At 61.9% G+C, this 13,892-nt stretch overlaps 1 protein-coding gene across 4 annotated transcripts; it reads right to left on the reverse strand.

The window, feature by feature from the left end:
- Positions 1–1,634: 1,634 nt before the first annotated feature.
- On the reverse strand, positions 1,635–13,892 carry LOC102456774 (free fatty acid receptor 3-like). Of its 4 annotated transcripts, none has more exons than XM_075907067.1 (3): positions 13,792–13,837; positions 9,132–9,205; positions 1,635–3,652 (listed from the first exon to the last, which is right to left on the reverse strand). In XM_075907067.1, the coding sequence occupies exon 3, from the start codon at positions 3,645–3,647 to the stop codon at positions 2,664–2,666; it is 984 nt and encodes a 327-aa protein (XP_075763182.1). In that variant the 5' UTR covers positions 3,648–3,652; positions 9,132–9,205; positions 13,792–13,837; the 3' UTR covers positions 1,635–2,663. The 4 variants fall into 4 exon arrangements, with proteins under 4 accessions (XP_075763182.1, XP_075763180.1, XP_075763181.1 ...); XM_075907065.1 differs by lacking the exon at positions 13,792–13,837 and adding an exon at positions 11,870–11,943; XM_075907066.1 differs by lacking the exon at positions 9,132–9,205 and having other exon boundaries at positions 13,792–13,892.

Raw genomic sequence — 13,892 nt, forward strand, 5'->3', positions numbered from 1 at the left:
TGAAGGACTGGGGTAGGGGGCGGGGCAGGGGGGAAGTGAGGGTTTAGGCAGAGTGGACAAGAGCGCCCCCTAGAGGGTCAGCTCCTCCCACACCCACTGCCTGCCGGGTGCCCAGGCCGAGCTGCGCCTGTCTCTGATCAGCCTCTGCGCTGCAGATGGCACATTCCTAGCAGTCTTCACATTCCCGCTGCGGCCCCGGCCCTTCCCTCCACGCGGCAGCCAGCCAGCTGCCCCTTGCCTGTGCGCTGCTTAGCATCTCGCCGCCTGACAGCCCCTGGGAACGCCGGACCCCGGCTGCCCCTGCGCGCCATTTCCCTGGCACGGGCTGCAGGAACCAGGACACGAACCCCCACATCCTGGCCAAATGCCCAGCCCCCCTTGCACTGCTGTGTGGCTGCCCTACCCCAGAGGTGGCTGCACCAGGTGTGCCATTGCTTAGCTGTATTGGCTGTCCAACAGAAGAGGATAATAGCCTAGTACTCCTGCCAGCTGAGGTGATAAACTCCTGTCACTCTCTATATTGAGATAGCCTACTACTGCAGCCTGCCTACACCGGCTCACGCCGCAAAGCGCTGGGGGCTTGTGTTGATTTCTAAACAACCTTCTGCATCAGCGGAGATGGCAGCAGCTGTTAATAAACCCCTTATCAGATTAAATGAGCCGAAGACAGCCTTGCGCACCTTGCACCCTCCCGCCAGTCCTGCCTCTTATCTGAACTCTCCAGGTTGCTTGGTTCTCCCGATAAATTAATCCCCAAACAGCCCTTTGCACGGAAATCAGAGGTTGAGACGCTTCCTATGAGCTGGGAAGCGACACAAATCAAAACACTGAGCCAGCTCCCCAGCAGGGCACCAGATCTGGCCCCCAATTACTCTCATGGAGCTCCGGCCGAGTGACCCCAACAGGATGCACCTTGCTGACATCAGTGAGGCTACAGCCAAATGACCCCAGCTCAAAGTCCGGCCCTCAAGCGAGAGCACCTACAGGAGCCGAGCCCCCTTTATAAACAGAAGTCCATGGAAACAGTGTGATCAGTGGGGAGGGGACTGGGAGCCAGGACTCCTGGGTTCTAGGCCTGTGTCTCTGTGCACATGTCCCATACGGGCTCTGTGCCTCGGTTTCCCCTCTGCATACTAACAAGCTTTCCCAGATATTGCAGAGCTGCCAGGCAGCGCAGGGTTCAAAGCCCTTTCGCACTTAGTGTGGAGGGTTGATTCCCGTTTACCAGCCAGGTACATAGAGTGCTTTGTAAACATTAGCTAATTAAATGTTATTGTTCCGAAGACTGGATAAATATAATTCTCCATGTTGTCCGGGGGGGGGGGGGGGGGGAGAAAATGAGGTATAGAGATGGGATGATACAGGCCAGCAGGGACAGAGCTGGGAAGAGAACCCAAGGATCACGACTCCCACTAGACTCTGCTCTAACCACTAGACTCTGCACCCCTCCCAGAGCTGGGCTAGAACCCAGGAGTCTTGGCTCCCAGCCCTGCCCCATGGTAATCAGTCTGAGCCCCATTTATAAACAGGCAGACCAGTCCCTCTCCCTACCTATCTGCACCCTGCATTATTTCCTTGAGAACCAGACCATATCACGTCCTCCAGGACTGACACCAGTGGGTCAAGCCTCTTGCTTCAGTGCCCTGCATCGGCCACTTTAATTAGCTTCTCCTTGCCATGATTACAGAGGCTAATGAGGCACCTTTGGCTGGACACACACACACACACACACACACACACACAGAGGTGGGGACAAATCCAGGCAGTAGCAGCAAAATGGATGATCAAAGTCTGAGATGAGGCCCCCGATGGGTGCATTTCCAGGAGAGTCCAACACAGGGTGCCTGTAGCGTTGCCCTACCCAGCGCCTTCACCAGGGGGCGACATTGCGGGCTCACACAGCACAAGCCCCTGCCCTGCACTGCCTGCGGGTGGCCTCCCACCACTGCATTCTATGAGCACCAGCACACTCTGTTGCCCCCTACTGCCATGGAGGTGCACTGCCAGCGTGCACCATCTGACCCACCTAGAGAACAGCCTACAATTGCGACCCTCCTGCTGCAGCACTGCCATGGGGCAGGATGCAGAGCTGTGGGTTTTAGTTCCAAGGGTGGCGGGTTTGAGTCCCGACAGAATTCATGAGAGGAGGGTCATTCTGCTAATAATCAAGACTTGGTCCCAAGATGACGCTGACAACAGTTGTTGGCTCTTCTTCCTTAGATCCCACAGTGCTTTTTGGGGGGGGGGTGTCAGTATCCCTGCCGTACAGCTGGGGAAACTGAGGCACCAAGTGGTGACTTGACTTGCCTGGGGTTATGCAGCAGGCCCTGGGCTCTGTCAGCTTGGCCTCGTGGGCCAGGGAGTCCCTTGACATGGCGGGTGCCAGAGACCTTTGATACAGAAGGAAAGCAGGCATTGGGCCTAGAAAGCAGGCATTGGGCCTAGACATAGCTCCATGGCAGGTTCCAATCCTGACCCCAATGTGTCACGAAGCTGGTGCTTCCCAGCTTGGTCCTGGCTCCAGAGAGGGGACCCCAGGCTCTGGGAACAGGACCCTGAGTCTAAGCCCTCATGCTCCCATCACCTGGACCCCAGTGCCAGGGATAGAATGCAGGAGTCCTGCCCTCATAGCCCGCTGGGTTAGGCTGGGGGGACTGCTCAGTTCACAGCTTGGAGCAGTAAATCTGGCCTCTGTCTTGGTCCTGGGGCCCCCCAGGCGCCAGCCTCTCTGTCCGTCTGCACAAGACCTTCCTAGCCAAGGGGGGCATGGCACAGACGGCCCAGAGCCGGGCCAGGAACTTGCAGCAGGAGTGCTGGACGGCGGAGGAGGAGAAGTAGAAGATGATGGGGTCCAGGCTGGCGTTGAAGGTGCTGAGGAGCAAGGCCTTGTCCCTCCAGGCCGGGTTGGCCCGCTGGAAGAAGCCCACCACGTGGGAGACATTGTAGGGCGTAAAGCAGATGATGAAGACAGCGAGAGTGGCCGCCACCAAGCCCACGGCCCGCTGCTTCTTCTCCCGGCTGATGTGGGGGGAGGACACCACCGCCCACATGAAGCCGCAGTAGCAGAAGGAGGTGAGCAAGGAGGGCACGAGGAAGAGGACGATGCCCAGCTCCAGCCGCGCGGGCAGCAGCACCCGCAGCTGGATGGGCGTGAAGTTGTCGTAGCAGGCGCCGGTGGTGTTGGCCGGTTCGCTCGCCGGCTGCAGCTCGGTCACGTAGACGATGCTGCAGTGGGCCAGGGAGCAGAGCCACAGGCCCAGGCTGGCCAGGGCGGCGTAGGCCGGCCGGCGGCGCAGCTTGTAGCGGAGGGGGTAGGCGGCGGCCAGGTAGCGCTCCACGCTGACGGCCGTCAGGAAGAGGGTGCTGGAGTAGATGGAGCTGAAGTAGAAGAGGCCGCTGAGGGGGCAGAGGAAGGCGGGCAGCGGCCAGCACCCGGCCACGGCCTCGGCCACCTTGAAGGGCAGGAAGGCCAGGAAGCAGAGGTCCGAGAGGGTGAGGTTGAGCAGAAGGATGCAGTTGGGCGTGGCCTTGCGCCGCAGCTTGCGGATGAGGGCGTGCAGGGCCAGGAGGTTGGTGGGGAAGCCGGTCAGGAGGGTCAGCAGGTAGATGGAGAGGTAGAGGGCGCGCTCCTCGGGCTGCGGGGCCATCGCACCTGGGGAGAGAGAGGGCGGAGAGTCAGGGCTGGGAGGTGGGGCCTTTCCCACAGGGGGCGCCAGGAGCAGGACGTGGGGTCTTTCCCCTCTAGGGGGCACTGGGTGCAGGACCTTTCCCCCAGGGGGCACCAGGAGCAGGACGTGGGGCCTTTCCCCCAGGGGGCGCCAGGAGCAGGATGTGGGGCCTTTCCCCCAGGGGGCATCGGGAGGTGGAGGTGGGGCCATTCCCACAGGGGGCGCTGGGAGCAGGACGCAGGGCCTTTCCCCTCTAGGGGCCAGATCAGTGGGAGCCTGGATTGGTATTCGGGGTCCTTCCCCATCCAGCCTGACTCACAGGCTGTGATCTCAGTGGCTAGGGGAGCCCTCTCAAACCGGCTTTAATTCCAGCCTTAGAGCCTGGCTGGGCAGCGGCTTCCGTCTCTCCCCAGCCCCATCACTCTCTGGAGCTCGTCTGGCCCTGCGGGGAGCTGGTCCCCCCCATGCACCCCCACTGCCTCTGCCACAAGCAGGTGGTGTCTCCCAGGCAGCACCTCAGAGCCGGGAATGTGGCGCATTTGCCAACAATGTGTGTGTGTGTGTGTGTGTGTGCGCGCGAACTCACGCGACACACCCCGAGCCGGTGTCTGACACACCTGTCCAGCAGGGGGCAGAGCTAATACAGAGCAGGGCTTGTCCCCCCCCCCCCCCCCCCACAGCAGGGTCCAGCTCCTTCAGCAGTGGCCACCAGGACACACACACACCTATTCCCAGCCCCCACAGTGCTCATTCCTTCCAGCAGGGGGCACCAGGACACCCAGCGTGGGGCTCATGCCCACCAGCAGGGGGCATCAGAAAGCCACAGCCAGACACCTCCCTTAGCTCCCCGAGGGCTGCTGGGGCACGTGCCGAGCCTGGCTCCACGCCCAGGAGGCAAAGTGTTGCAAGAGCCGTGGCATGGAGCCTTGTGCGTATCAGTGCCCCAGATCTGGCCAACAGCCTGACTTGTCAGTTCAGCGGCCCACATCCGCCCCCCACCGCCCTAGATCCTGTTTCCTCGCTACGGCTGCTGAGTGAACCCTCGGCCACTGGCTGCAGAACCCTGCGACTTGGGGAAAGAACTGGACCCGCGGACGGCTCCTCCAGCCCGGAGATGTGGCCACCAAGGGGGGTGGGTGCTGGGAAACGCATAGCGCCACTGGCCGGGTGCTCAGGAACGGATCAGAGCCGACTCCTGGACTCTGCCCCTAAGAAGCAGGTTTGAGGGAGAGCTGGGAGCCAGGACCGCTGGGTTCTATGCCGGTGGGAATCTAGTGGTTAAAGCAGGGAGGGCCGGGAGTCAGGACACCTGGGTTCTGTCCCAGCTCTGGGAGGGGAGTGGGAACTAGTGGTTAAAGCAGGGAGGGCGGAGCGCTAGAACTCCCGGGTTCTGTCTACAGCTCCTGGAAAGGAAGTGGCTCCAGTCGGGATTCCCAGGCTCTCCGCGGGCGGTGAGGGAGGATGGGTCAATGCCGGGGCCAGGCCTGTGGCCGCATTGATTCGGCAGGCACTCGAGTGCCGTGTCGCCAGCTTGTGGAAGACGTGTCTCCCCAGAGACGAGCAGAGAGGCACTTACTAGGTGTCTCTTCCTGGCGTAATAAAGGCCTAACTCAATCCAGGGGCTCAGCTGTCCCTATCGATCAGAGGCCATGAGTCATTCTCCCCGCTGCAGCTCCCCCCCCCCAGCCTCAGGGCTCCATTCTCATCCCTGGCTGGCTCCGGCTACAGCAGCTCCATGACCCCAGCGTGGCACTAGGGGGCGCTGTGCTGCAGGGGCAGGAGGGCTCGCCCCAACAGGCAATGGCTGGCCCCAGCATGGCACTAGGGGGCGCTGTGCTGCAGGGGCAGGAGGGCTCTCCCCAACAGGCAATGGCTGGCCCCAGCATGGCACTAGGGGGCACTGTGCTGCAGGGTGGGATGGGGGCTCTCCCCAGGAGGCAGGGCTGGCCCCAGCGTGGCACTAGGGGGCGCTGTGCTGCAGGGTGTGGTGGGGGCTCTCCCCAACAGGCAATGGCTGGCCCCAGCATGGCACTAGGGGGCGCTGTGCTGCAGGGGCAGGAGGGCTCTCCCCAACAGGCAATGGCTGGCCCCAGCATGGCACTAGGGGGCGCTGTGCTGCAGGGTGGGGTGGGGGCTCTCCCCAGCAGGCAGGGCTGGCCTTGGGGTCCTAGAGCGGCGCCAGGAAGCGTGGGGTGGGGGTAGGGCAGCCTACGTCATGTCTGTATATTGCTTATCTGGGCTCTCTGAAGCCGGCATATTTGCATGTCCCTGATTGGCCTGGCCCTCCCTCCTCTGCCTTAGCTGTCAGCGGGTGGGAATGTGGGAACCGGCCGGAGAGATCCCCCGAACCCAGCCTGCAAACCCTGGGCCAACAACCCCACTTTCCCACAGCCCCCTCTCCACAATGGAGCGCTGCCTGTGGCCTCCCTCGCGAAGGGCTGGGGGAGAGGACGGGGGGCCCATGCAGGCACCTCTCTAGTGAGCAGCACAGGCTAACAGCCCTGGGGAGCCAGGACTCCTGGGTTCTATCCTGGCTCTGGGAGGAGAGTGGGGTCTAGTGGTTAAAGCGGGGGGGGGGGGCAGGAGTGGAGCGAGGTCTCCTGAGTTCTGTTCCCAGCTCTATCCTATACTCCCTGTGCAATTTTGAGGAAGTCACTTTCTCCGTGCCTCAGTTTCTCCCCCATCTATAAAACCCACCGGCCCCTTCCTCCCTGGCTGAGGGGCAGGCCCTGTACTCAGCTCAGCAAGCACGCTCGTCGCTGCATCGTTGAAGTGGAACAGAGCTCCCGGGTCGGCAACGGAGCCTCCAAAATGCTCTAAAATCTACAGGCAGGTGGGGTCAGCGGTGCCACTCTGGGGTCAGCAGCTGGGTCTCTCTTAACGGGGGGGGGGGGGGGGGGATAAATCTTCCCTCCTCATCACCAGCCGGCCTGCTGCTATTCCAGCAGGTTCCACTGTGAGCTGGCTCTTCCCTTGGAAATCAGCAGGGTCCCCCTAAACCATTTGCTTTACCTCGGCTCCAGAAATAGGGCCTGGAGCACACCTCCTGCTCCCACCCCCCCAAGGGTCGCCAGTTCCAATCCAGACCCAGCAGGCTCAGAGAATCAGGGACTGGGACCCGGGGCCTTTCCTGCCCAGGCGCCAACTCTAACCCCCTTCCAAACTTATCATCCCCATAGCTTTCTGGGCCCACAAAGCCTCAGGCAGCAACTTCCCCCCTGCAGGCTGTCAGCAGAGCACCAATCCCAGGCCTCTAGGTCAACAGCTCCGAGAGTCACTCCGCAACCTCGCAGATATAGTAGGTTGGTATCCCTTATGTCTTCTACCTGGTTGCACTGTAGAGCCAAGCCCCCAAGACCTGGGTAGCGAGTGACTCGGGGAAGGTCCACACTGCAATGGGGCACCCGCTGCTGGAGGGGTCTCACAGTGTAGGCCCCATAGGAAGGGGACGAGGTGCCGAGCTTGGCTCAGATGGGAAAACGGCTTGGGAAAACCCCGGCAGGCTGGTGCGTGGCACCATGCCAGGGGATCTGGGCCTGGCTCCGTGGAGAGGACCAAGCGCACGGGCACAGCAGGGTGCGTGCTGAGCGCACTAGTGATGACAGCAGCCAGACAGATGGACGCAGCTGCCGGCATGGGAGGGTTTCCCATCTCCCTGCTCAGGGGAGCTAAGGAGGAATCCCAATTTCTCTGCCCTCGAATGTGGGAGGGATGAAGGGGGCAGCTTTGACAGCCTTGGGGGAGCTGCTGGGCCCCAGAGCAGACTGACAGCTGCTGTGTGGATCACGTCACTTCTGGCTCTTCTAAAGCAGAGGGGCCCTGGCTCCCAGCCCCCCTAACTGCTAGACCCCTCTCTCCTCCCAGAGCTAAGGAGACAACCCAGGAGTCCTGGCTCCCAGCCCTGCCCTGCTGTAACTCTAGACCCCACTCCCCTTCCGGGGCAAGGCAAAAACCCAGGAGTCCTGATGCCTGGCCTTCCACCCTGGCCTTCCACTCTAACCACTAGACCTCACTGCTGCTAAACTACCAGGAAGAAATGGGGCTAGAGCCCAGGACTCCGGGCCACAATCCGACGGGCCAGGCCCTCTGCTCTGTTGGAGCCCGGATGGGGAAGGCCGGATGGTCTGGTTTTCTCTGCCACCAGATCTGCCCTACCCCAGCCCACCCTGCAATGATGGGGGGAAAGCTTTTGGGTGTTCCTATTGTGGCAGCTGCTCAGTCGCCTGGGGACAGCTCACCTGGCGCAGGGAAATTGGGTCACCTGGAGCGGGGAAATTGGGTCAGTGCTGATTCCTGGGTTCTAGCCCCGGCTCTGACAGGGATGTGGGGTCTAGTAGCTAGAGCAGGGAGGTTGGCAGCCAGCCAGAGCACCTGGGCTTTAGTACCAGTTCTGGGAGGAGAGTGGGGTCTAGTGGTTGGAGGAAGCTGGGGGCAAAAATCCCTGGGTTCTAGCCCCAGCTCTGATACGAGTGTGGGGTCTAGTGGTTAGAGCGGGGGGTTGGCAGCCATGATTCTGGAACTCCTTGGCCAGCTGTTTTATTGTATGGGACTCACAGTAGTTACCAAATATTCAAATAAAGTCACCAGGAGCAGGGGCTCTGTCTGCAGGTCCCATCCCCGTGCAGTGCCAGGGCTGGGGACAGAACCCAGGCGTCCTGGCTCCGCATCTCTCGGGGGGAGGTGCTGTACTCAAGCATCTAACACCCCACAGGGTGCGTCTCGCATAGTGTTCCCCCCCCCCCTCCACGGATCACCCCACGAGGGTATTAATGGCACCAGGCAGCCAATCTGCTGCTTGCGTGATGTGAAAGCCAAACGGCACCTCCCGATTTCCAGGAATGGATTTAAATGCTGTGAGGGGCCTGCAGGGAAAAGGAGAAAATGGGAGTTACCCCCGGCTGGGAGCGCTGCCTTCTGGGCAGAAAAGCAGCCAGAGTTGGCACCGCCTGCTAAAGGCTAAATGGAATTGACAGAGCCAGGAAAGTCCCCAGACATGAACTACTTCAAGGCAGACCCAAAAGAGAAAATAACAGAACTCCTCTTGTTATTACTTATGGGCCACAGCTCAGACCCCTCCAACACATACACAATCTACAACCCATCTTGGATAATGATCCCTCACTCTGAGGCCTTGGGAGAAAAGCCTGTTCTTGCTTAGACAACCCCCTAGCCTGAAACGCATTCTTTCTGATAACCATGCCACACAACCACATCACGAGCCTCCAGGAACCCAGCCCTGCAACCAAAAACGATGCCAACTCTGCCCACATATCTACACTGACAAATTCATCACTGGAGCCAACAATCTAAGGTACCAAATCAAAAGGACATTTGACTGCACAGCCAGTAATTTGATCTCTGCCATCAATGCCCCACTGCTATAGATATATATTGGACAAACTGGACAGGCTCTGCAGGAAAGAATCAATGGACACAAATCAGATATACATAAAGGAAACATACCGAAGCCTATTGGGAACACGTCAATCTTCCAAATCACTATTTAAAAGATCTTCAAGTCTTGTCACAAACCAGTTCTACGAGCCAGATCCACAGAGAAGCATTGGAATTAGTTCATCCGCAGATTCAATTCACATGTTAATGGGCTCATGATGAAAGTTGGTTGGGACATGACCGACCTAACCGCCGTTGAAGGTGCAAACAGCTCTTTGTGTGGACTCTTACGTCAGGAAGGATACTATCCTTTGACTTGGATTCTTCCCTGCTTCTTTTTAACTACCCAATCTTCAGAGACTTACTAATTCCCTCTAGCTCCCTGTCTCCCCTGCCCCCCGCTTTCCCCCCACCCTTTCTCTATTTATTTTGGGTCTGCACATCCTAAACTCAGAACTCTGGTCATCTGAAGAAGTGGGCTGTGCCCACAAAAGCTCACGATCCCATCTACATGTTTTGTCAGTCTATAAAGTGCTACCAGACTGTTTGTTGTGGGGTTTTTCCCCCTGTAACAGACTAACTTGGCTACCCCGTAAAGCTCCTGAAAGAAACCCGTTTGCCACCTGGCAAATTAGCCTGTGGGACCCCCCACCACTGGGGTTAAGGAGCTCAGGTCCCACAAGGAGAGAGTCCCTGGCCCAGGGCAGATCAGGGGTCACGGGCAGGCTCCTTGACACCCAGCAGAGCTGCAAATCCTGCTTCGGCTGCTCCTGCTTGTCCGGGCTGGGGGCCTCGTCTCCCCAGAGCGATCCGGATCGCTGTACCAGAGACAGGCCTTCATGAGCCAGACGCCTGCTAGGGGTGCAAGGTCGGGTGGGCTGGCTTTCGCCAGACACACTTTTGCTGCTCTCTGAAAGGTGGGTGTGTGGGTACCTCGCACGGCTCTGCCAGCGTGCGCCCAAAGCAGGGCTCAGCCCCTCCAGCAGGGTGCAGCAGCGACACCCCCCCCCCCATCTCTAACCCCCAGCCCTCCCCCCCCCCCGGGGCCCTTCCGCAGGAGGGCAGCCAATAGGCCCTTCCGCATCCCAAGTGCTCAGCCGCGAGGGAAGCTGGCACCGCGCCCGGCTCCTCGCTGAAGCAAGCCCATCTCCCAGATGCGGCTGGGAGCCCGCAGGGTGCTGGGAGACGGGGTCGAGGGCAGGCTCCTTGGCACCCAGCGGAGCAGGATTTGCAGCTTCGGCTGCTCCTGCTTGTCCCGGCTGGGGGCCTCGTCTCCCCAGAGCGATCAGGATTGCCTGTACCCCCTGCTGTCCCCACTAGCACTGGTTCCCCCGCTGTAGCTACTGGACTCCGCTGCCTTTACAGAGCCAGGAGTAGAACCCAAGTATTCTGGCTCCCACTGCCTGCTCTAACCACTAGACCCCACTCCCCTTCCAGGGCCACAGAGAACCCAGGAGTCTTGGCCTCCACCACCCCCTGCTCCGACCACCAGACACCTCTCCCCCCATCCTGAGCCAGGGGTAGAGCCCAGCAGTCCTGACTCCCGCCCCCCCCCCCCGCTCTAACCATTGGACCCCACTGCCTGCAGGGAGGTGTTTGAGAGGCAGAGGGAACAAATGGATCCCATTAGCGGCTCCCAGGGCTGGGGCCGGGGCCGCTGGCAGGGACAGCAGCGAGCAGGTGCAGCCCTGCGTTGCTGGGAAGCCACAACAGCTTCTGCAGAAGGTAAACAGAATGTTCCAGCCCTGGCCAGCTGGGGCAGAGGACCCACCACCATCCATCCACCTCTAGGGGGCACTGGGCCCCCATCTGGCCCCAGAGTGGGGCACTGGCTGGCTCTGGGGGCAGGGAAGGGGGCCTTTCCCCACTAGGGCGCCCCAGATCCCATCTGGCCCCAGGGAGGGGCACTGGCTGGCTCTGGGGGCGGGGAAGGGGGCCTTTCCCCTCTAGGGCGCCCCAGATCCCATCTGGCCCCAGGGCGGGGCACTGGCTGGCTCTGGGGGCAGGGAAGGGGGCCTTTCCTCTCTAGGGTGCCCCAGATCCCATCTGGCCCCAGGGCGGGGCACTGGCTGGCTCTGGGGGCAGGGAAGGGGGCCTTTCCCCTCTAGGGCGCCCCAGATCCCATCTGGCCCCAGGGCGGGGCACTGGCTGGCTCTGGGGGCGGGGAAGGGGGCCTTTCCCCTCTAGGGTGCCCCAGATCCCATCTGGCCCCAGGGCAGGGCACTGGCTGGCTCTGGGGGCGGGAGGTCTTTCCAGTCTAAGCCGCACTCCATCCAGCACTGGGCACGGAACCCAGGAGTCCTAGTGAAAGATTGGTGCGAAACAGCCACCGTCCTGCTGGGTTCAAGCCCTAGCAGGGGAGTGGGGTCTAGTGGGTAGAGCGGACTGGGGCAGGACTCCTGGGCTCTGTTCTGGCACCAGGACAGTGAGTGGCTGAATACTGAGGAGCTGGCATAAGGCTGGAATCTCCATCTGCCCATCCGGCCATTCATGCCCCCCCCTTCTTGCCTCTCCCCCTCCCCAGGGGGTTGATTCCTAGGGCGGGGGGGGGGGGGATTTCACTGAACTCCCGGAGGAGCCGGGTCAGTGGCTGACTGGGGAGAGAACTAGCCAGAGGGGGGCAGCGAGGACACAGGGGCAGATACCCGGGGGGGGGGGGGTCAGAGGGGTGCGGGAAGGGGCCGGCGGTGCAGGGAGGGGGGACAGGGGGGCCATGAGGGGGCAGGGGCTGTGGGGCAGGATCTCAGGGACGCGCTGAGATTTATGAAGGCGGGACACGGTCCCCAGCGCCAGCCCCGGGCTCTTACCTCGCTGCGCGGGGCCGGCCCCCTGGGTCCCTTGTGGGGAGCTGCCGCCAGTCCCGTCCCGTCCGCTCCTCTCCGCGGCTGCGGCAGCCCCCGCACCAGCTGGAGCCTCCCGGGGGCGGGGCCGGGAGCCGCGGGGGCGGGGCTACAGTGGGCTGGGGGAGATGCACGTGGGGGGGAGGGGAGCTGGGAAGACTGAGTCCCGCGGGGGGCAGAGAGGAGGGGGGATCCCGGCCAAGCCCAGTGCCGAGGTGGCTGGGAAAGGAGGACCCCCCCCGACCCCCCCCCCACACACACACGGGGGGGAGGGCACAAGCCCAGCGCCAAGGTGACTGGAGGCCAAAATTAGACAAAGACCCAGCAGGGGGCGGAATCAGCGGAGACGTGGGGAGCAGAACCCCAGAGTCCTGATTCCCCACCTAGTCCCCATTCCCCCTGCAGAGGTGGGGGGAGGTCCCGGCGCTCAGATCCCCTTCTTGGGCCCAAACACAGCCCTTGGCATCTAGAGCTGGGGGGAGGGGGCCCCTGGGCTGGGCTGGCAGGGGCTGTGGGTCGGGAGTGAGGGGCACTGGCAGAGCTGGGGTGGTGGGGGCCCCTGGGCTGGGCTGGCAGGGGCTGTGGGTCGGGAGTGAGGGGCACTGGCAGAGCTGGGGTGGTGGGGGCCCCTGGGCTGGGCTGGCAGAGGCTGTGGGTCGGGAGTGAGGGGCACTGGCAGAGATGGGGAGGGGTGCTAGGCTGGCAGAGGCTGTGGGTCGGGAGTGAGGGGCACTGGCAGAGCTGGGGTGGTGGGGGCCCCTGGGCTGGGCTGGCAGGGGCTGTGGGTCGGGAGTGAGGGGCACTGGCAGAGCTGGGGTGGTGGGGGCCCCTGGGCTGGGCTGGCAGGGGCTGTGGGTCGGGAGTGAGGGGCACTGGCAGAGATGGGGGGCAGAGCTGGGCAGCGAGTAGAGAGAGGGGCACCAGCAGAGCTTGGGGGCAGGGCTGGGCTGACAGGGGCTGCAGGTTGGCAGTGAGGGGCACCGGCAGGACGGGGGGGGGGGCAGAGCTGGGCTGGTAGTGGCTGCGGGTTAGGGGTGAGGGGCACCGGCAGGGGTGGGGTGGAGGGGACCCCGGGCTAAGCTGGCAGGGGCTGCAGGGAAGGATTCCTCCCTAGGTGTCAGCAGTCCCCATCCCTGCCTGCTGCCGGCCTCTCTCTCTGTTTACCATCTAATATTGTTTCCATCATGTTCAACAACTTCCCCAATAAAGCCCTGCCTGGAGGATGGATCTAACCTTTCATCTCTGCCCGGCTCCGCACTTCCCCTTTTCCCTGGAGGATTCCCCATACAAAGTAAACAAGCCATTGCGGCAGCCAGCGTGGACAGGCCGAACCCTAACCCTTCCCCCCCAAGCTCCTGAGCCGGTTTGCCTAGGCAAAGTGGGAGGTCAAATTGGACATTGCCAATTTCCGTAATGCTAATTCCTTCTTTAATGAGCTCACCTCCGAGACTCAGCCACCTCCGGGGCAGGGCAGCCGGGAGCGGCCGCCCTGCAATGCTGCCTGCACATGCCCTGGTGTGACCAGCTCTGGGGAGAGGCAGCTGGGAACAGCCTCATAAGGACACCCCCTCCCAGTCTCTCTCTGCAACATGGGGTGCAGCTCCCCTGCTAGGCTCACTGGCTGCATCTCCCCTAGAGGGGCAGGGGGCTCTGGCTGAGAGGGCATCTCCTGTCTTCTGCCCAGGGCTCTGTAACAGACCTCCCCGGCCAAGCCACCCAGCCTGGTGGGGAATCAGGGCACCTTCTGGGGGACACACTTAACAGGGGCCATCCCAGCGCCCTCTGCTAGCATCCCTTTTGTCTCTCCGGCGGTTTCCTCACCCAGGAGCAAGTGCAGCCTCCCAGGCCTCTCCAGAGGACGGTTTCTTGCCCCCAGCTCAGGGTTTTACCTCAGTGCATCATAGCCTCCTGCTCGCTCCCCTTACAGAGCTCTCCATGGTGCCACCGCTCCCTTAGCCAGCCACTGTCTTCAGGGCTCCAGAGAAACGGA

Source organism: Pelodiscus sinensis, chromosome 24 (genome assembly GCF_049634645.1).
Source record: "Pelodiscus sinensis isolate JC-2024 chromosome 24, ASM4963464v1, whole genome shotgun sequence".
Classification (NCBI taxonomy): Eukaryota; Metazoa; Chordata; order Testudines; family Trionychidae; genus Pelodiscus; species Pelodiscus sinensis.

Bases quoted from the DNA above. Each gene is read 5' to 3' on its own strand.
- LOC102456774 (XM_075907066.1), bottom strand. From the start codon at position 3,647: ATGGCCCCGCAGCCCGAGGAGCGCGCCCTCTACCTCTCCATCTACCTG.